Source organism: Cavia porcellus, unplaced genomic scaffold (assembly GCF_034190915.1).
Source record: "Cavia porcellus strain 051 isolate PalLab524CR breed Dunkin Hartley unplaced genomic scaffold, mCavPor4.1 scaffold_3, whole genome shotgun sequence".
Lineage (NCBI taxonomy): Eukaryota > Metazoa > Chordata > Mammalia > Rodentia > Caviidae > Cavia > Cavia porcellus.
Window position 1 is genome coordinate 102,312,526 of NW_026947486.1, and position 21,605 is coordinate 102,334,130.

Here is a 21,605-nt window from a genome sequence, read left to right on the forward strand (position 1 = left end):
ATAGGAGTTTTGTTTCCCTGCTTCACAATAATCTTTTCTTCTTTATTTCTTTCAGTTGCTGGATTAAGGACGATTCTACCTTTTATGCTTCAGTGGTGGCTTATTTTTGCCTCATATTTTTTGTGAATCTCTCCATGTTCTGCACTGTTCTTGCTCAACTGAATTCCATGAAATCCCAGAGGCAGAAGACTCGGCGCAAGATGATCCTACGTGACCTCAAAGGCACACTAAGCCTGACATTCTTACTGGGCCTCACCTGGGGGTTTGCTTTTTTTGCCTGGGGACCTGTGAGGATCTTTTTCTTGTATCTTTTTGCCATTTGCAATACTTTGCAAGGTAACTGCTGCTTGTTTGACCTTTCTGTAGGTAACTAGACCTCTAGCAAAGCTTTTGGGAAGACTAGAAAGAGAAGAAAATACTCCAGGAGGCCTCTGCTCACAATGATTTGACAAAGAGCCATTGGAAATATTAGCTACATACTATCCCTCTAAATGAATACCCATCTTATTCTCTTCTCCTCAGGGATGCAGGAAGCAACCCTAGTAAACTGACTTAACTCTATCTAGATGGCAGTGGTCTATATCAAGCATGGATTGGCATTACTTCTTACAGTATCTCTTGCACGAACACATTTACTTGCCAATGTACAAATTCACACACATATTAACATAGCAATTACTGCACAGTACAAAACTTTTAATCCCCTAAACTCTATTTGTATCATATATCTTAATATTTGGGAAAAGATCCAGGTTAGGAAATTGTAGAGCAGGAATGGAGGTTAAGAGCAAAGAGTTATGGACCAAAGCAGTAGACCAATCTTGTAGTCTTGGTTTTGCTATGGATCCCCCTTTAGGAAATCCACCACAACTGATTGAATTGGATGATCCCAAGTTAAGGATTCTATGTAGTTTTTTTTTTTTTTATATCTTTCTTGTATTCTGGGAAAAGGACCAAATCATCCATGAAATGATCAAACAGTAGACAAAATATAACATAGGAACTGGTTAACATACCTCTGAGTATTTATTGATACCTGTTTTAATTCTTAATCTATTAAGAAATCTTGAAGGGGGGTCACATATGCAGAATAATTTAACAGGAATCTAAAACTCCATTCCATGCTTTTACCCTCGTTTGGTCCAGTCCTTTCAGGGTAATGGAGCACATGGGGAGTCATCTTGGCATTCCTCTGAGTGTAGGTGTCCTTTTCTGCTCTCAATATTTGTCATTCAATAACCAACCCCCTTTTCCAACGTGCAGCCCACTGGCATTTACATGAGATACTCCAGCAAGAAAAGTTTCTGATGGCCAAAGAAGTGGGGGAAATATGGCCAATTATGCTTCCTGTTTATCAAGAACATATGTTATCATAGTAAACAAAACCTATCAAAACTATTGGGGAAATATTTAAAGCTTTGTTTAGCCTAGCATTTTAAAACACATTGGTACTATTTTATTATTGTGGTTGCTGACTTCCAAAGAACCTTGAGATTTGTGTATTGTGTGTGGTTATTTCATTTCAGGTACTTGCAAAGATGTGCAGGTATGGAGAGAGAATAATCTGGTAGAAGGCATTATTCTGTGATCATGCCTTAAGAAACTACCTTACTTCACAGTAGTAAAGTGAATCAACTGGAATTTTGTGCTCCACCAGATTCTGCCTGTCTTCCAAAGTAGCTCCCCACTCCCTTACCTGGAGTCTCACTTTGCACAGTTTCAGTTACATCTGGTCAACCAGGGTTTGAAAGTGTGAAACGGAAAATTCCAAAAGTAACTATTTACAACCTTTAAACAACTTTATTAGAAAATATTGTCATATTTTTCTATTTTGTTATGAGTTATGTTGTTACTTTTGCTGCATAAAATTTATAAATTAAACTTTGTAATGGTTGCATATGAATGGAAAAAAAGAACATATATATATATAGATATAGATATATAGATATATAGATATATATATAGATATATATAGATAAAGGCGAATACTATACAGGTACACATTAACTGAAATCTGTAAAGACCCAAAATGTGCTGTTCATCCCCCACATGCCATTTTCATCATGTCTTGTAATACAGATGGACTTTTTAGGAACTCTTCACACCACTGACACTGCCAGCACTTAGTTATAATATAGAATGTTGACTGAGGCTCTGGTGATGGTCCTATAATTTCATTCAGGACAAAACCACCTGGCCTACACTGAGGTACTTGAACTCCAATCTCTAGCATGATGCCCTGACCTCGAGAACTAATCAGTCTTAGTGTGGAATTTACACAGAAGTAGTTTAGCAACCAGACACCTGTGCAGACTTCTGTCTCAGTGATAACTTCAGGCTTCTCTTTGGCACACTAATCCGAGGAGAAATATGTTAACTCTATCCAAAGAGGAGTTAAAAGAAAGCTGACAAAAGAGCACGAAAGCAAAGCAGTCTTGATCTTGAAAAGAAGGGGAGATATTTTCAAAACAAGTACTCCACTCATTTGCTGGAAGGGGAAAGCAGCATCTAAGCAGGAATCTGACATGGGTAGAAGCAGAATTTAATTGATTATGTTCTTAAAGACTAAAACCAAAGTTCCGTAGATGCAACATCAACAGAGAAAATCAGTCTCTATCAGAGATGCTGTATGGCAATCAAGAACCAAGCATTCTAGGTCCTGTCTACAAAATGAGATGTGCTGTGTTGTAGCAAGGGTGTTTTCAGAGCCCTAAGTACCAAACTCAAATTACACACACACACACACACACACACACACACACACACGCACGCACACACTTTAAATAACCTCAAAACAAAAATGATACCAGGTGAATAAACTGATTAAAAAACAATCAACACATTTGCAATTCAGCACAAAAAAGGGTGTCCTGTAGTCAAGTGGGACAAAATTTCGCTCCTGATGAGCCATTTGTGAAGAAAGGGTGTACAAATATACATGCAGGTGACAAAAACCTGATATCCTTCCTCATGCCTCTGCTCCAGTGAATAAGCAGATCAATATGATATTGGAAAGAAAAAGAAAGGCTGTCAGGCGGAGAGGGAGAGCTGGCAGGCAGCTCATTGGAATTCACAGACTAACCTTTAAGTCTGAGAAGTAACTAAACTCCGTGCAAGAAATCAGAGCAGTAATAAGTGCTTGGTGTCACTGTTGTCCCCTGTTTGTGCTGAATCTGGGACTTATGCTCCTCAGGTTGCTACATGGCTTTCGGGGTGTCTGCTGCTGAAAAAGTGTAAATGCTGCTGCATTTGCACAGTTGTTTGGTTACAAATGTGGGTGAAGCCTTCTGGAGAATTACTGAGACATGATGTTCTTTTTAGCCACGAGATTGCTGCTTCTCGCCTGAAATCAGTCTCAAGGCTGGGACCAGGGAACCAAAATTTTCCCAGTGCAACTTCCCATTAAGTGACAGAAAGTCACTTGCCTATGCCTGAAACTTGTCTTGGACAGGACATTTACTATTACTATATATATATATATATATATATATATATATATATATATTATTACTATATATATATATATATATATTATATATTATTACTATATATGTTACTATATATGTTACTTACTATATTACTATATACTTACTATTACTATATAAAGCAAGTGTTCAGATTCTAGTCAGCTCTGATTTTTATACAAGCCTTCCTTACCTGATGGTTAAGAACCTGGGCTCTGTAGTCAGCTGATTGTGCTCAGTCTTGATGCTTTCTACTCAGAGTTAGCTCTGTGACCTTTGCTGGGTTTACTAGACTTCTTGGACTCTGAGGCTTCTCATCTGTAAACATGAGATTAATATACAATGCCTATCAGGAGTCATTGCTTAGTCATTGCTAGCTGTGATTTGTTACTACATGGCTGTTCTGTAGCTTCTTCCCATTCCTTCTGATTCTAACCTGACAACCACACAGAAAAGGTATAATTTGTCTTTTTTATGACAACTCTTTCAGATCTGTGACTAATGCTACCAACTCTCCTGTGCATTTCTTATGCCAAATTTTCCCTTACCCAGCTACAATACTCCAGTTTTCTGTTAAGTTCATTACTATCCTTATTTGCTCTGTGCTTGCATACTTCTGTTGGTCATCATTCTTTTAAAACAAACCCACCCAAAATGAACTTGTGAGAGGTATGATTAAACCAGGGAAGAGAGCCAGAGATTCTTACCCAGCTCAATCAAAATTCTTTATTCCCACTAAGGCTGTGGCTGAAATTAGCTTTGAGGGTGTTTACTATTTGGACTTGTGCTCAATTTGGCAATGAGTTAAAACCGTGATGCTATTAATCACTTATTGGTTGTTCTACAGGACAACTTGCCAGTGTAGAGGCTGAACCCTGTCTAGGGAACAAAGGTTGCTAAGCCATATTTGAGCCATGACACACATTATGATGTTGATGCAGGTATATCTAAGGCTGTAGGAGATTGTGAGAGTTTACGCATCAAGTACCCTGGAGTTCAAGTCCATGATGACCTGCTGAACTGCCATACATAGTCCCAGACACAAAGGGAAAATTGGTATAAAGGTGAAAATAAAACATACATTAGTCCTTCAAAGATGACAGCAAGGTAGTGAGAAGGGCAATACATAGAGAATTGTGTGGTTAAATATGGCAAATATGCAAAACAAATTTGTATTTGAGTTCAGAAGTGGGAAAATGAGTTTGAGTTTCAGACATTTGTAAGGCTTTATGGATAAGTCTTTTCACATGGACTATAAATAAAAGTCAGGGTATCAACAGGAGTTATTTCTGCCAATTCTACCCTTAAATTGTGGAAATCCGATTGGCCCTCCGGGGAATCTGCAATCAGAATCATCATGAGTCCTACTTTTTACTCCTAGGAGTATATTTTAGATGACTGGAGTGAAAAATGGCCCATACTGCTGATAGATAGCTTTAGCCCCCACTCTCATCCCCTTATAGGACAAAATGAGGGCTGGCACTGGAAACTGATGGTACCAGACTCATGATTTTCACATAGTGGAATCGTGCCAAAGATGATTGGCATTAGTTATTTATGGCTCTGTAACAAATTACTAGCAAATTTAGCAGCTTAAAACAACACACGCTTCCTATTTCACACAATGTCTGAAGGTCAGGAACCAAGGAGCTGCTTAGCTGAGTGTTTGTGGGTTACAGACTCACATAAAGTTGGAGTCAAGCTGTAGGCTAAGTCCTTGTCATCTGAAGACTTGGCTGGGCTTGGGGCATCTTTCTCCAGGCTTCTCCTGGAAGCCTTAGTTTATCATGTTGGCCTCTCAATAGGGATACTAGGGCGTCCTGAAGGAAAAAAAAAATGCTTGGCTTTCTTCAGAGTGAGTGATGGACATACAGGTGGAGCTTTCAATGTCTTCTATAACTTAGTCTTAGAAGAAACCTGCTGTCACTTCTGTCACATTCTATTAGTACAATGTGAAAGGAGGCACCACAGTGATATGAATGCCCGGATGTAGGATCATTGAAGGCTATCTGAGAGGGTTACCATAGCAGCCCTTATTTCTCATGCTCCAGAATGATCATAAGTGAAAACAGTGGTGGCCATGAAGTTTTGATACAGACTGCCTTTGGGAAGGCTAGACAGACCCTGCAGTTCCTTGGAAGTAGCATTTATGGTGACAACAGAAGGCCTGCATGTGGGCATTGGGTCATAACTGATGAAATAACTGTAAAAGACTGACTTTCTTCTCCTGGTTTAGGATTCCTCATTTTCGTGTTTTATTGTGTGATGAAGGACAGCGTGCGGGAGCAGTGGCGCCTACATCTCCCTTGTGGGTGGTTGTGTCTGGGTAACTTTTCTGGTAAGACACCAGTGTGGGTAAGATTTTGAATTTTACATATTAAACGAAGCTGACCAGATTAACTTCTCTTCTAACCTGATTTCACACAGCATCAGTGTCAATATATGGCTGTTTCTAGATCATGAAAATGATTTGTGCTTTTGTGCTAATATGAATAAAGTCAAATGAAGAATGACCTGGGCCGTATTTTATTTTGGCCCAAATTCCTTAGATAGCTTGTTTACTTTTTAAAATATTATTTTAGTGTATTGGTGCATGTGTGTAGTACATAATGTTTACACTCCTTGTGAGAAGTTGGCAGATATACACAACACATCTTAATTATTACTTTCATCTGCTTTCCCTTCCCTGCATACCCATCTCTTGATTCTTTTTTGGGGTACATTTTTGCAGTACATAATGTTTACCTTCTGTGTGTGCAGTGCATAAAACATCCTAACTCCTTTTTCCACTCCTATTCCTCCCTTCCTTGTTCATTCTTTTCTTCTTTTCTATCTTCCCATTTGAGAAAGATCTATCTCCATACTTCCTATTATCTATCTTTTACTTTGCTCTTTAAGTTTTATTCTGGGTTCCTCATATGAGACAAACCATGTGATATTTAAGCTTATGTGTCTGATTTATTTCACTTAACATTATGATCTCAAGGTGCATCCAATGTCCTATAAATGACTCAAGTTTATCCTTGTGTATGGTAGAGTAGTACTCCATTGTGTGTAAATGCTATGTTTCCTTTATCCATTCATCTGTTGAGGGACATACAAGCTGTTTCCAAGATTTAGCTATTATGAGTTGTGCTGTTATAAACATGAGTATACAAGTAGCACTATAATACAATGACTTTAAATCTTTTGGGAAGATACCTAGAAGGGGACTGTCTGGGTCAAATCAAACTTCTAGTTTTATTTATTTATTTATTTTGAGAAATCTTATACTGATTTCCACAGTGGTTGTGCTAGTTTACATTCCCAATATCAGTGTAGAAAGATTCCTTTTCCCCTGAAGCCTCACCAGCATTTGTTTTATTTGATTTTTCTATGATGACCATTCTTTAGGGAGTCAATATTTTAACTTGAATTTCTCTAATGGTCAATGATGTTGATCATTGCATCACATATGTATTGGTCATTTATTTATACTCCCTGTTCTGTGAAGTGTCTAATCGTTTCACAGAAGAATCACTTTTTGATTGGGTCATTTATTTTGGGAGGTCAAATTTTAGTTCTTTATGTATTCTAGCTATGAGTCTTCTGTCTGAGGTATCTCTGACAACATTTTTAAACCATTCTGTTGTATTTTCATTCTGTTGGTTGATTCTTTTGTTGCACAGAAGCTTTTTAATTTGATACAATCCAATTTGTTGATTCTCAGTACTATTTAGTGTGCAGCTGGGGTTCTGTTGAGAAAATCCTTGGGTACGCCTATGACTTCAAGTATTTTGTCTTCCAGCAGGTTAGATGTTTCTGGCATAACGTTTTTTTTGATCCATTTTGATTTTAGCTTAATGCATGGTGAGAGACATGGTTCTAGATGCAGTCTTCTCTACGTGAATAGCCAATTTCCCTTATGCAACTTATTAAAGAGGTTATTTTTCCTCCAGTGTGTGGTCCCTTTGTCAAAGATCAAATAGTGGAATGTACTTGGGGTTGTTTCTGAATCTCCTGTTCTATTCCATTGATCCTCATGTCTGTTTACGTTCCAGTGCCACCATACTGCCTTTGTCACAGTACGTTTTGTTTTTATCTTTTGAGACAGGTTTCACTATACAGTTCAAGCTGGCCTTAAGCTCATTTTGTAGCTCAGGCTCGCCACGTACTTGCAGCGATCCTTTGTGTCCAAGCCTCCTGAGAACTGGGATTACAGGTGTGGACCACCACACCTGGCTTATCACAGTAGCTTTGTACTATAACTTCAGGTTCAATATGGTGATGTCTCCTCCTTTGTTCCTTTAAACCAGGATTGGTTTGGCTATTCAGGGTTGTTTCTGATTCTATATAATTTTAAGGTTGTTTTCTCTAGTTCTGTGAAAAATGCTATTGGAGTATTGACTGAAATTGCATTAAATCTGTGTAATAGTTTTGGAAATATGGCCATTTGTTAAATATGGCCATTTTTATATGGGTTCTGCCTATCGTGGAATAGGAAATATCTCTCCATTTTCTGATCTCCTCTTTAATTTCCTTTTTTTGGAGTACTATAATTTTCATTGTAGAGGGCATTAATTCCTGAGTATGTAATTTATCTCAATGCTATTTAATTAGGGTATTTAAATTAGAGTATTTCCCCTGATTTCTTTCTCAGTGGGTTCATTTTTAGTGTGTAAGAACGCTACAGATTTTTTGTGTGTTGCTTTTGTATTCTGTGCATCACTGAATCTGGTTATTTCCAAGAGTCTTCAGGTATATTTTTTAGGATTTTCTATGTAGAGGATCATGTCATTTGTAAATAATGGTAATTTGAACTTCTTCCTTTCATATGCATGTCACCTTTATTTTTTTTTTCTTGTCTAATTTCTCTTGCTAATATTTTGAGTTTTGTGTTGACAAAGAGTAGTGATGACATCCTTGCCTTGTTCCTGACTTTGGAGGGAAAGTTTTCCATTTTCCCCATTCAATATGATGTTGACAGCAAGTTTGCCCAAAATAGCTTTAATCAGATTGAGATAAGATCCTTCTATATCCATTTTTCTTCAGTGTTTCTGTTTTGAAAGAATGTCAGATTTTGTCGAAGGGTTTTTCTGTCTCTTGAGATGGTCATGTGGTTTTTGTTCTTGCTTCTGTTTATGTGGTATATTATATTTACTGATTTACGTATGTTCATCCATCCCTACATTCCTGGGATGAAGCGTGCTTGGTCATGGTGTATGACCTTTTTGATGATTCACTGCATTATATTTACCAGTATCTTTTTGAGGATTTTGCATTTAAATTCCTTAAAGAGATTAGTCTGTAGTTCTCTTTTTTGGTTGTATCCTTATCTGATTTGTAAACAGTGTATGATAGCTTCTAGGAATGACTTTGGGAGTATGCCTCTTTTTAGTTGCATTACAAAGCTTGAGGTGTATTGGTATTAGAACTTCCCCGAAAGTTTTACAGAATTCAGCAATGAGCCCATCCAGACCTGAACTTTTCTTAGTTGGGTTATTTATTACTACTTAAATTTGTTATTGGATTATTCAGAGTTTTAAACTCTTCTTGGTTCAGTTTTGGAAATTTGTATGGATCTAGGAACCTATCCATTTGTTCTGAATTCTCCAATTTATTGACACACAGGCTTACAATGTGGTTGGTACTTTTTTAAAATTTCAGCAGATTCTGCTGGGATTTCATCTTTTATGTAACTGCTTGCATTGATATGATGTGAGTCTTTTCTCTCCTTTTTTGGGTAGATTGGCTGTTTGTCTATTGTTTTTTGAAGAGCCAACTGTTAGATCCATTAATTCTTTGTATTTTTTTTGTCTGAATTTCATTGATTTTTCCTCTGCTCTTTAAAATTTCCTTTGTTTTACAAGCTATGCATTTGGATTGTTCTCTTTTCCCGAGGACCTGGAGGTGCGTTGTTAGGTTGTTTATTTGAGCTTCCTCTGTTTTTGTGATGTGGGCATTCAGAGCTATAAATTTCTCCTTTAGTACTTTTTTATGGTGTCCCATAAGTTCTGGTATGTTGCACTGGCAAAATCATTTAGTTCCAGAGACTGTCTGATTTCTTCCTTGAATTTTTTCTGTAACTCATTGTTTAGTTAACAGTGTATCATTTAGTTTTCACGCATTTACATAATTTCTGCATTTTCTTTTGTTATTGATTTGTAATATCATTTCAATGTAATATGATAATATGCATGATAAAAGAAGAAAGATAAATATCAAAAGTAGAGGATAAAAGAAAGATAAAAAGAAAGGGGAAACTATCAGGAGAAAAATATAAAATGCAAAAACAGAATCTAAAAGAACAGATAATAAGTGGGAGAATAACCCCTAGCTCCTAAAAAGCCAATGAAAGAAAGATAAAAATAATACAAAATAGAAAAATAAAAAAAATTCAAAGAAAAAGTCCTGTATTATTGAATGAATGATTTCTTTCCATGATATGCAGTCTTGAGATCCAGTCAGGCACAATTTTCTATGCCTAACTTTGAGGCCTTTGGGTTTTTGAGATGCCTTCCTAGAAATTGAGGTTCCCCTGTTTGTTTCACTCAGATTGTGGTTACCATCCAAGCCAAGGCATCTCCTTGCTTCCATTGGAAGATGGGGACCATGATCATCCTTCTGTTTTCTGGAATGTAGGTCTCAAGGCAGGAGTTTGAGTGGGATGCTGGACTTACTATAGACAATTGTGAGGCCTGGCTACTCCCTTCTCTCCCCAGGTGTCGGTCTCTATCAGATCAAGTTGGTTGGTTAGTCTTTCCCTCTGCTGCTCTTTGCATGTTCCCCTGGGGTCTGGGCACCATTCTTCTGGCACAGGTCTGTTCTCTCATGTGGGGGTAGGGTCAGATAGCTTGTTTTCTATGTCACTTCACTTTTGATTCAATCAAGAGAACATTGACTGAGTCACTATTGTGTTTCAGACTCTGAGTCTCAGGGACTTCTGGTCAGTAACAAGCAGTATGGTGAGTAAATGTGAGAAGCAAGGAGGGTGGAGGACATGGAGAGAACGTAGCAGCGTTCCTAAGTTGTCAGGCTGGTGTGCTGTTTGGAAAGCCCTTCTGATGGCCCTCTACAAAGTGGATGATGTGGCGAACTCTAATGTTTCCTCTTAACGCCGGTGCTTCCCTTGAGAAGGTCTTCAATGCAGGCAAACTGATGTTCTACAAATCAAACAGTTCATCAGTCCAATTCAGGTAGCTTCACTCAGTTTCAATACAAAGCTCAGTTTGTTTCCTTTAGGGAAGGCAGTGTTTCAACTCCAAGAGGCTGTGAGTAGCACCGAGGTTCTCTGCCTTTATGCTGGGCATTTTAGCAACATCTTGGTCTTTATACTATAGTAAAAGCAGACATCCTTGGTAAGGGCATTGGCTGTTTCTAGACCATATGACAGGACAAACATACTTCTCAGGATGACATAGAAGCTGACTCCCAGAATAAGCTTATGCTGCTCATTGGACTTCACATTTTTAACAAAATTATTGAAGTAAAATTTATATATCATAAAGTTGATTCATTTTAAGTGCAGAATTTGATTTTTTTTTTATTTTTAACAATTTTGGTATCATTTCAGATGGGAGCAGCAAACCTGGGGCAAATGTTGGGTATAAAAAAGAGCGAATGAAGAAGACCTTTGAGCACAAATTGTTGACTCCATCCCTCAAGTCAACTGCAACTAGCTCCACTTTCAAATCTTTAGGCTCTGTGAAAGACACTCCTTCAGAAATAAGCTTCTCAAATGGTGAGAAAAGACGCTGTGTTGTCTAAATTTACATTCCAGAGATATTGAATTAATATGAATACCTCCATCTCAAAACCAATTACACGTATGTATACACACATGTGTACATTTACACACATACCTAGGCTCACACTGAGTTATTATGCATTGTCTTCAGCAGCCTTTCCTTATTTTAAAATCTTATAATGTTTTAATTGTGATTTTTTTTTTTTGCTTTATTAGTGTATGTTTGTGACAGTGATGTTGCTTTTGGTGAATTGGTACATTTGTTCAACATATCTTCACTATTTTTGATTCCTTTATCCCTCTCTTTCTTAAAAACCAAAGTCAACTCCAGGCCCCCTTTGGTAGCCTCACTGTAACCATTCCCTTACCTTCTCTGTGACAATCACAGGACTGCCTCATCAACTTGGATTTTTTAAAAATTAAACTCTGAGGGTTGGGGATTTAGCTAAGCGGCATAAGTGCCTGCCTTGCAAGTGCGTGGTCCTGAGTTTGATTCCCGGTACCGATTAAAAAAAAATTAAACTCTGAAAACCATTTCTCTTTTTTAGACCTGAAGCAAGTGCCTACCAACTTTTAGCCTCTTCAAGGCAGCATCATATTTTTAAGGCTATTTGATTAGTGTAAGGAGCTGCCCAGTCTCAATCTTTCTCTATGGGAAAGTTAGTGATACTTTTAAAAAAACTTTTTCCTGACCATACACATCTATCAGATCAACCAGCTAACTTATGGAGATGTTCTGGTGCTTGTATGAAGGCACTGGGGAGCCATGGCACAGAGAAGGCCTGGATTGTGGAAGCTCCTTAATAGGTAGAATTTGGGGATAATTTGGAAGTATCATTTTTGCAAAAGAGTTAATTTATATTGGGTTGCCTACTATTCCTGATATATATCATTTCATTAACAAGAACACAGCCCAAATATGTACATATGTTTCCAAAGAAGCAATAACAAATATATGTCAAAGATTTTAATGCTGTACCAAGCAGTAGATCTGGAGAGCTAAAGGACTGGGGCTAGACTCAAAGCTCTCATGGGTTGTAGCTATAACTCAGACAGTGGAGCAAGTAGATAGCCACAGTTCTTGAAACTAAAATCCGGATGCTACCATAAAATTTGCAGCAGCCAGAAGCTTGGTTCCATTAACACAGAGCGAAAAATAATGCCCTATGTACTACCACACATTCTCAACCCTTAGAAACAACTCAACCGCCAGCATAAGACTAGCAAAGTCACATGGGATATTAGGTGTGTTTGTGCCTCTTCCTGAGAGCCTCCATGAATATCATCCCCTAGGATACTCTTAAGGTCAGTACCACTGCCTGCTAGCCACAATGCAGGAAGAACATACATACTTGTTGCCTAGGCGGTGCTGTCAGGATGAATTAATTCATCCCAGATTTATATTAAGCTATCCAAGGAAAGCAGCACAACTTTCACTTCCTTTCTAATTATTCATTCCATCATTTGACACAAATTTTTTATGTTTCTAGTATGTGCAAAGTTCTTAATGCCCCAGCTGAAAATGTTCTCTTTTTTCCTTTAAGGCAGATGACTGAAGAAGATCCCTACTGTTTGTCTCCCTTGAGTTGCATAGTTATGCTTGATTGTGTAAGAAGAATATTACCTTCAGAAATCAAAATGAATTTTATTCAACAACAAGAATTTGTTTTAAAAAATCAGTCTCAGCAGAGATGTCTGCTTCCTTACCCCGGGATTGGAGAAAATGTTGAATTTCTGAAACGACCTGCTCCAACCTCGTATTTAAAGTATTGTTTTGAAAAGAAAATAATGAAATAATATTTAGTGAATATTAAAGTCAGAATAATCCTCCTATTGACTGCTACAGTTTCTTTGCTTTTAGATAAGATCAGAATTTTATGTTATTCTAGGGAGGAAAGTTTCATATATTACAGATTTTGTTTCAAAAATTCTTAAGTGTACACATCCTAGAAACAAACAAAAACATAAAAAAAAAAAAAAAACAAGACCAGGTGCTTTACTGTCATGTTGGAAGCCAAACAATTATAAGTGACCAAAGTCTCACAATCCCCACTGGCCTGACACCTACAGGAAAAGTAAGTAGAAAGAGCCACAAGGTCATGCCTTTTGGAAAACAATTGCCCTGTTTGCCTGTCATGACAAAGTACCCAAAATTCCCATTATTCAAGTCATATTTTTGATTGAAGCCCTTTATTAAAATGTAAACATGTTTTGTGAAAAGAGTGGCTCATCAATCCCCAGATACACTTGAATGCCTTGGTGGGGACTAATTTCTCAGCTGAGACAGCCCCTCAGGGAACAGCAAGGGAGGTTCCGAGGAATACAGCAGAACAGGAGCTCTTTGAAACTGGTGAAAGGGTTAGGGTTAGGGTAAGCAGGACAGGGGGAGGGGGAGGCTGAGAGTCGCCCAAAGACGAAAGTGAGCAGAAAAGATGAATTTGACCAGCTCTGCCTTCTGTGCCTGAGCACGATAACAGATCTTCTCAATCCCATTGCAAATATTACCACTAAGATTCCTCAACCAAGCTTGTTGCTCACATTTGGCTTTGTGCACAAATGAGTAAAAAAAAAAAAAAGAGGATTCTGGAAAGACACACAGTAACCAATATCAGCAATTGCCTTCAAAAAGGCAAATTGGCTATCTGGCAGTAAAGGACGGAGAGAGATTTACTTTTCGTTCTATGCTTCTTTGTAACTTTTGAATCTTGTACTAAGAGAATGTATTGCCTCTTTGAGCAATAAATAGGTGAAGACAAATAAACTTATTCAGGCCCTTTCAAAGTAAAAGAAAAACAGGCTTCAACACCATAAGTCAAGTTCCTTATTACCCTTGTGAGCGTGTACGGTGGGACTGTGGAGGCAGCAGTGCTGGGTTCATGAGAAGTGTGAGCCTGAGATGTAACAATAACCATACATTTGTAAAATAACTGAAATGAAACTTATGGAAGACGAGATGTGAATGTTTTCTAGCACAGTAAAAGGCAGTAAGTACATCTTAACGTCTTTCTTTCAACTCCCCTCATTTTACCTCCATGACTGCTCCATTAAAGGTGCCACACTGAATCATCTAAGCAAAATTTAATGCACAGACTAGAGCTGGTGCTAGTCCCTGCTATAAAGCTCCTAGGACCCTCCTGCCTTTATTAGCCATTTTCCCATTGTCTGGACAAAATACCCAACCCTCACAACATAGGGAAGGGGAGATTTATTTTGGCTCAGAATTTCAGAACATTCATCCATGGTAAGTTGGCTGCACCCACCAATGATCAGCCTCAAGGCAAAAGACGGAGCAAAAAAGATGAATTTAGCCAGCCCCAAGGCCAGCTATCAAACAATGTGCTAGAAGGCCATGGTGGAGTAAAACTCAAGCCATGGCAACCAGCAAGCAGAGAGAGAAGGATCTGGGGATATGAATACACCCTCCCGGTCAAGCCTCCAGTGATCCACCCCTCCATCCAGGCCTTTCCACCTGAGAATTCATAAATTCATCAACGGACCAGTGCACTGATCAGTACAGCATCCTCATGATCCAATCATCTTCAATGCCTACCTTGGGATACATGAGACTTTTGGGAAACATAACATTTTACCCCTGACCCCTAAAAGGTCCATCTGATTATGGAAAATGAATTTAGTTCATCTCAAAGTCTTGCAAAGTCCTAACAGTTGCAGCATTGATGAAAAGTCCAAGTCCAAAATCTCCTCTGAGACTCAAGGCAAACTCTTAGCAGTGAGGCTGTACATTTAATATTCCCAAGATACAGTGGCACAGGGTAAACATTTCTATTCCAAAAGGGTGGAATAGAAAAGAATCAGACAAAGTAAAACTAAACCCAGTGGTGCAAATTTTAAATCCTGTAGCTTCATGTCCATACCTGGGGCAAGTTGTGAGTTGTGAATTCCAGAAGGCTTAGAGTTTGCCCTTGTGGCCTTGCTGGTTTCAACTCATACTGCCTCTGTCTTGGGTTGACTCTAGTTACGGCTTGCGGCTACCTACAGCAGAGACTCAACTTCAGCTTCCTAGGGTCTCCATTGCAGCTTTGGTTGCACACTTACAGTTTCCTGTATTGCCCTCTTGGGCTCCTGAAGGAGCTGTTATATTGTCATACAACATCGCCAGACCTCCCAGGTCTTTTTCTCAAATCTTTGTGGAAGCCTCCGTGACGTTATAACTCTTGCATTCTGCATATTTCTAGAGTCAGAACGATGCGGATGATGCCAGGGTGTGTCACTTTTGAGATTTGTTATATCTAAACCATAATAAGCTATCATATTTAATATTTTCCTACAAAATCATATCCTATGGAAATCCCATATCCATTGTAACCCACATGTTTTCACGTGTACTTCTTTGTAAGATAAGGTGAGTGAATATGTGTGTGTGTGTGTGTGTGTGTGTGTGTGTCTGTGTGTTAAGGGACTTACACAAATGATAGACAAATTATTTTGAATATTGCATGTCTAAGAAATGGCACCATTAAGTCATCATCACTCAGAATAGATTTAAGAATAGTACTTGCTTGTAATTAGCAAAGCTACAAATATGCCTTTTGCAAATGGTTTGGTTTGGAGGGATCATTTTGGCTGTTACACTGCTCGTGACTTCAGTTTTAAAAATTAACAGGACCCTGATTGTTCTACTGCTGCTGGACTGACGAATGTACAGCCTGTCTCTAATGACCTGACATGCTGTCATGAACAAAAACATTATTTTATAGAAAAGTCCATGATTCCTGTCATAACTCCTCCTGTTAATTAGTAAAACATGGGGTTTTTGCAAATTAGATGACAGGTTAAAATTGCAGGGAGAGCAGAGATTTAATACTTTTAGGATATACTTTGATTTGTTCTTCCTGGTTTTACAAAATGGTTGACACTTTTGTAAGGACAAACCCAAGTAATTATGGGAAAAAACCCTAATGTCTTTGGATTGCTTTCAATCAGTAGTCAACACCCAGGTATTCATTAAGCCTTCAGATGAAAGGAGAGATATAGACTACAGACATATCACATTTAGCCTACTACCTCCAGCAGATAAACTGTTTACCAGAGGAGACCAGGCACACACACTGAAAGAGTGAATGATTAAAGCAAAAATGTGGCAGAAGGTAAGGGCTTTCTGGGCCAGAAATGAAGCAGGACTTAAGCTGGGAGTGTGGTATTCCAAGTGGGACCGGTAAAAATGAGAGAGGCAGCTTAGCTAAGGCAGGACACCACTTCTTAACATCACAGGTACATCCTTTTTATTAAGCATTGCTCAACAAATTTACAAAACCTGCTGGAGTTTCAGGGCACAATCTCCGGCTTTTCATTTTTGATGTTCCAATGGACAAGTACTAAACTGTGTCTGAGGCAGTTCAAAGGCTCCTACCCAGAACCTTAATATTTACTGTTCCATCAGAAATACCAAAGGTGACAGTGATCATGTGTGATGCCCACTTCCCCTGCACCCAGGGGTATGGAAGTTTAGAGTGGCTGAGAAGATCAGAGGAAGTATGGCTTGTGTCTTCGTAGGCCCGTGGTTGATTGGTGTGCCCCTGTTCTTAGTCTTCAAGCATTCAAGGGACACAAGGAGTTTGAAGCAATGAAGGAAAGACCTTTTCGTACCTTGGTTGATTAAGCAACACAAGTGAAAATGGATGAAATTCAGACTTATAACACCTGGCCCTTCAGAAACACTCCATATTTGTCACATGCTTACCAGGATATGCATGAGCAAATGAACAATCTAAAATTATGAGTTGAGACAGTAGAACAAAGTTTTAAAAGGCTAGAAGTTTCCTAATAGAAAAACTTCTCATAAGGGTACCCCCTCCCGGGAAGAATGAATACCAGTGTTATCTCTTTCTGAAAAAGCAGTCTTTCTCCAAGTGGGAAGGCTGTTGGAGTTTTTTTTTTTTTCTTCAGATTCTGGGGTTTGGGGTCAGTGACAGTTTATGAGGTAGGAATACATGACATGTAATACTCTCTTTGCTGCCGTGTTTCAATGAGGGGGCACAAGGTTAAAACATTAATTATTTTCATTTAATTACCACCAGATTCTGTCAATGGATAGATTATACTTCCCTCTCAGCTGGAATCATGTGGATGCTTTCACTTTTCAGTGGCTTCTTAGGCATTTTCACAAAAAAAGCAGATGTTCTACTGGGAAACTGCTTGCCAAAGGCTATTCTTAAGCAAAAGTTGTAAACTAAAAAAAAAAAAAAAAGAAGCAATTTCTGCTGATGTCAACAAGTCAGTGGGCAACTTAAGTAGCAAGCAAAATATTGATATAGATAAAAGCAATCTGTAATTAAATAAGACAGTTTGATCAACTTTAGAATTAAACAATTAACCTATGTCTATAATATGTAGATAACATAAAGTTTCAGTTAGTGTGACTCAATGTCCAATAAATAATTTTAGGGTATGCATTAATGCAGCTTTTTTATTTGATAGGTTTTGACCATCTGATAGGCAACTGACAAAAATGGTTTAAGTATTTCCTTAGCTTGATGAATTTCTAGACAGATTTCTTCTGATAGTAGGCTGACCTCCTTTTTGTTAGAGCATTTGGTGTAGAACATTTGGGATTATTAATTCTGTCTCTGCTTTTTAAAGATATAAATCCTTTTCTAGTCTCTAACCAGTGTTACAACTGAGAAATGTCTTTCTGAAGAATTTAGGAGACATCACTTTGAAATGTAATATCAAAAAACACATACAGCTACTTTTCAGTCATGTAAAAGCATGAGTCTATCCTCAATAACAAATTAGCAAACTCTGATGGGCAAAAACATTGATGACCTGTCCCCTAACTCCCTCCAATGAGTTTCGTCTAACTCATCTGGGGCTTAAAAACTCCCCCGCCATTTACCATATCTCAACAGACCTGAGTTCAAGTTCTCTCCCACATCTCATCTTTGGACTCCTCATCTTTGGACTCCTATTAGAATAGTCTTGAGTAATCTTGTCTCTACATAATAAAATACATGTGTATATGAAAACAATTGCCAAATTTTCCAAATCCAGTGTTATTTAGCTTAGTGCTGAGTAAACTTCTGTGTTTCATTAATAGGTAAGCTTCCTGAGGACAAGAACCTTGTCTGCCTTGCTTAGTTCTGTACTTCGGTGTCCAGCACTTTTCAGTCAAAGTGCTTTGGTTGCCAAAGTGAGGAACCAAATGTGTTTGAAAAAATCATATTGTCTGTTCCAGTTAACTGAAAAAGGGGACCAGTCAACAACAGCAGCAGCAACAACAACAAAGTCCAAGTAAAAGAATTAAAATAATGTAAGAAAGATTGAAGAATTTTAAAAGCTAGAGATATTCTAGTAGGGAAACTTCCCATAAGGGTATCACTCCTGGGAAAAATAAGCAGCAATTTCTTCTGTCCTCATCTTACTCGTTTAGTAATCAAAGTCCCTCAAGACTAATTCCAATCAGCTGAGATTAAATTGTGTGATGTATTAAGCAATGTGAGAAAAATCCTTCAGGAAGCTCTTTGGTTTTGGTGGTGGTTGGAGAGCAGTTTGGATTCACCATCCCCCACCCCCACCCCAAGAATACCCATAGAGTGGGGAAGTCATTCTGTAGGAAGTTGGGGTGGGGTCAGGAATGAATGAGAAGACAGAAATTAAAACTTAAAAATCCATATTATGTCTACTACACACACAATATAAGTCTGAATATATTTGCCTTGAATGATCGACTAATTCAGTCAGAAGACTTCCTCATGAGGGCCTGGTAGTGGTTAGAAGAGGTTTCTCCCTCCACGTTCCCATGTCTTATTCACATTTTCATTTGTTTTTTAAAGCTAAAATGAACCAGGAAGTGTTGAGAGAGCAAAATAAGAGTTCAAGATCAGCATCCCAGATAATAGATGAGTGCTGTTAGAAAAGGTAACTTTTGGAGATCCTAGGTGCACAGATTAGCTTCACTCTAAAGAAAATAAATACGTGAAAGTGTGTTTAATTGCCTGTTTCTGCCTTGCCATATCCCTCCAGATGAGTTCACCACTGATGACATTTTTGAAGATGCTCCACTAGACAGTTTTCTAAGAGTTCTCCCAAATATCTCACAATGCACGTTAATCCCCATTTCTAGTCCCCTTCAGCTCAGTTATTTGATAAGGAAACCTAGGAAGCAGGCAGCTTGCACTCTCCATCCTACTGTGCTAGTGGCATGATATTCACAAAGTTGGATAGAAAAGAGGTGGCCTTCCGTGTACCACATTGGCTGATTCTTGTGTGATATATTTCAAAAATACCAAAAGAAATCAATAATAAACAGTAACTTCAAATATTGGGGAAAAAAGCTCATCTAAATATGTAAGGAAAGTGCAGATGTTTCCTTAACACATGCAGTCCTATGCAAATCAATGTGCAAATTAAACAAAAAGACAGAACTGGTAAATTCCCAAGTTTCCAAGATTCGCTTATGTTAACCTAGTACTCATCACAGAAACAAAGTTGAGCATTGTTGCTTACATTCCATCATTCAGACGGGAAGAAAGGCAAGATTGAAGGATGTGCTACATTAATAGGGCAAAGGCACTCATAGAAGAAGGGGCCAAGGTAGATAGATGGTTAGATGAATAGATAGTTTTCACCTTCAAAATGTTAGCTAGCTCATCTGTCATGCTCAGTTGGTTGTGGGCAGCAATGGGACTAGAAACGGAAATGAATCTAAGTTGCAGTGAATTTTGATGAAGGTCTAGTTCATACAAGAAAGATTTTTTTTGAATCCTTAATCCACAGATTCACAAAGGAATGGAAAACTTGAGATGGTTGTAAGGGAAAAATAAGGACTTAGGCTACACTGAATCTTTAGATACTGGGCGTTTCAGAAGTAGAGACATAAGGATGTACATTATATGGACCACACTTGCACAGCCTGCATCATCTAGGTCTTTAATGGACCTAAGAAATTGGGTTAAGGACCTGAGGCTGGGGAAATACTTCCTTTTAGTAGGGCTCGTGATTGTGCAGCTAGTTAGCGGTGGAAGAGGATCTTTCTCTTCTCTCTACTTTGTTTAGACCTAAATTCAAAAATGGGAGTAGGTAAAAGTTGCAGTGAGCTTTGGCCTTCTTTGACTATGTTAGCTAACCAAAAACAACATGGTGATCACTATACCAGTTCTTTGCTAAGCATCACTAGAGGAAGAACAATGCTGTAAAAGTCACAGTTCTGTTCATAGGAAACTAGGACTATCAGCTGGGGCTATAGCTCAGCGGTACATAATGCCTGCCCGGCAAGTGTGAGGTCGTTAGTTCGATTGCTGATACCCAAAAAGAAAAAAGAAAAGAAAAGAAATTAGGACTGTCACTAGGATAATAAAATATCTACATTTACAACACTTTGTCCAAAATAATATGTTAAAATCTTCAAGCTGTGTGGTAGAGATCTTTAGGCATAACAAACAGTAGCTGCTTAATTATTAGTCCAATTCCACAAATATTTATTGAACATTGAAGTACTGTACAAAACAAACATAGCTCCTAGAATTGTCTGGGAAGACAGACAAATGCACAGTAATAATACAGTGTGCAATACTCTCACATTATACTATGGAAAGGTTCAGTTTATTCACCTAGCAGGAGATCACTAGGTATAGCTATTTTGAAAACCATTGTGCCATTTCTTATAAAGTAAAACATATCGTGATTCAGCAGTTCCACTCCCGGCTTACATACCCTACAGAAATGCAAACATGTGTCCACAAAAATATTGTAAACAAATATTCATTCGTAACAGCCATAAAAGGAAACAAGACAAATGTCCACCAACAGGTAAAAAATAAGCAAATTGTGGGACATTTTTCATACAGTGAAATATTACTTTGTGGTAAAAATAGAATGGACTATGAACATACGCAATAATATGAACAAATAAACACGACATGAAAGAATGTATGTTGCAGGACTTCATTTATTTAAAAAGGAAAAGGTAAGTGATGATTATATAAGACAAAAGTGGTGTTTGAGGGAAAGTATGTACTAGAAAGGTATAAGAGGGAGCTTTCTAGGGTGGTGGAAATGTGTCTTGATGTAGATGGTGGTTGCACAGGTATTTATACATATAGAAGTTCATCAGTTGTACACTTAAAATAGTATGATTGATGTACACCGTCTGTCAACTGAAAAGTAAAAGAAAACTACTGTTTTGAGAACATTTTAGCAGTACCTATCCAAACTTTAATGTACACAAATAAGAAGTGATCAAGGGATATGGTAAATATTTAAATAATAATAAAAAAATCCCACTACAGTAAAAAACAGATTAACAGGAATGATGCATTCAAAGTGAGGGAGAATACATTGAGAGGAACTAATGGCAATTTGTCTTTTACTGTAATTAATTTTTAAATGTGAATATTTACTGTGTTTTCTCACCACCTCTCACTGATCAAATGTTTACCCCAGTTTCTGTCAAATCA

The 21,605-nt window shown here is 38.0% G+C and overlaps 1 protein-coding gene across 1 annotated transcript in view; it reads left to right on the top strand.

Moving 5' to 3' along the window:
* The window catches only part of Adgrg4 (adhesion G protein-coupled receptor G4), a 90,874-nt gene extending 77,749 nt beyond the window's left edge, over positions 1-13,125 (top strand). Inside the window, exons 20-23 of the mRNA XM_063245599.1 lie at positions 56-336; positions 5,701-5,802; positions 11,017-11,184; positions 12,735-13,125. Of these exons, the coding sequence (XP_063101669.1) occupies positions 56-336; positions 5,701-5,802; positions 11,017-11,184; positions 12,735-12,742 (559 nt within the window). The 3' untranslated portion in view covers positions 12,743-13,125. The remainder of the gene's footprint in view (positions 1-55; positions 337-5,700; positions 5,803-11,016; positions 11,185-12,734) is intronic.
* The last annotated feature ends 8,480 nt before the right edge of the window (positions 13,126-21,605 follow it).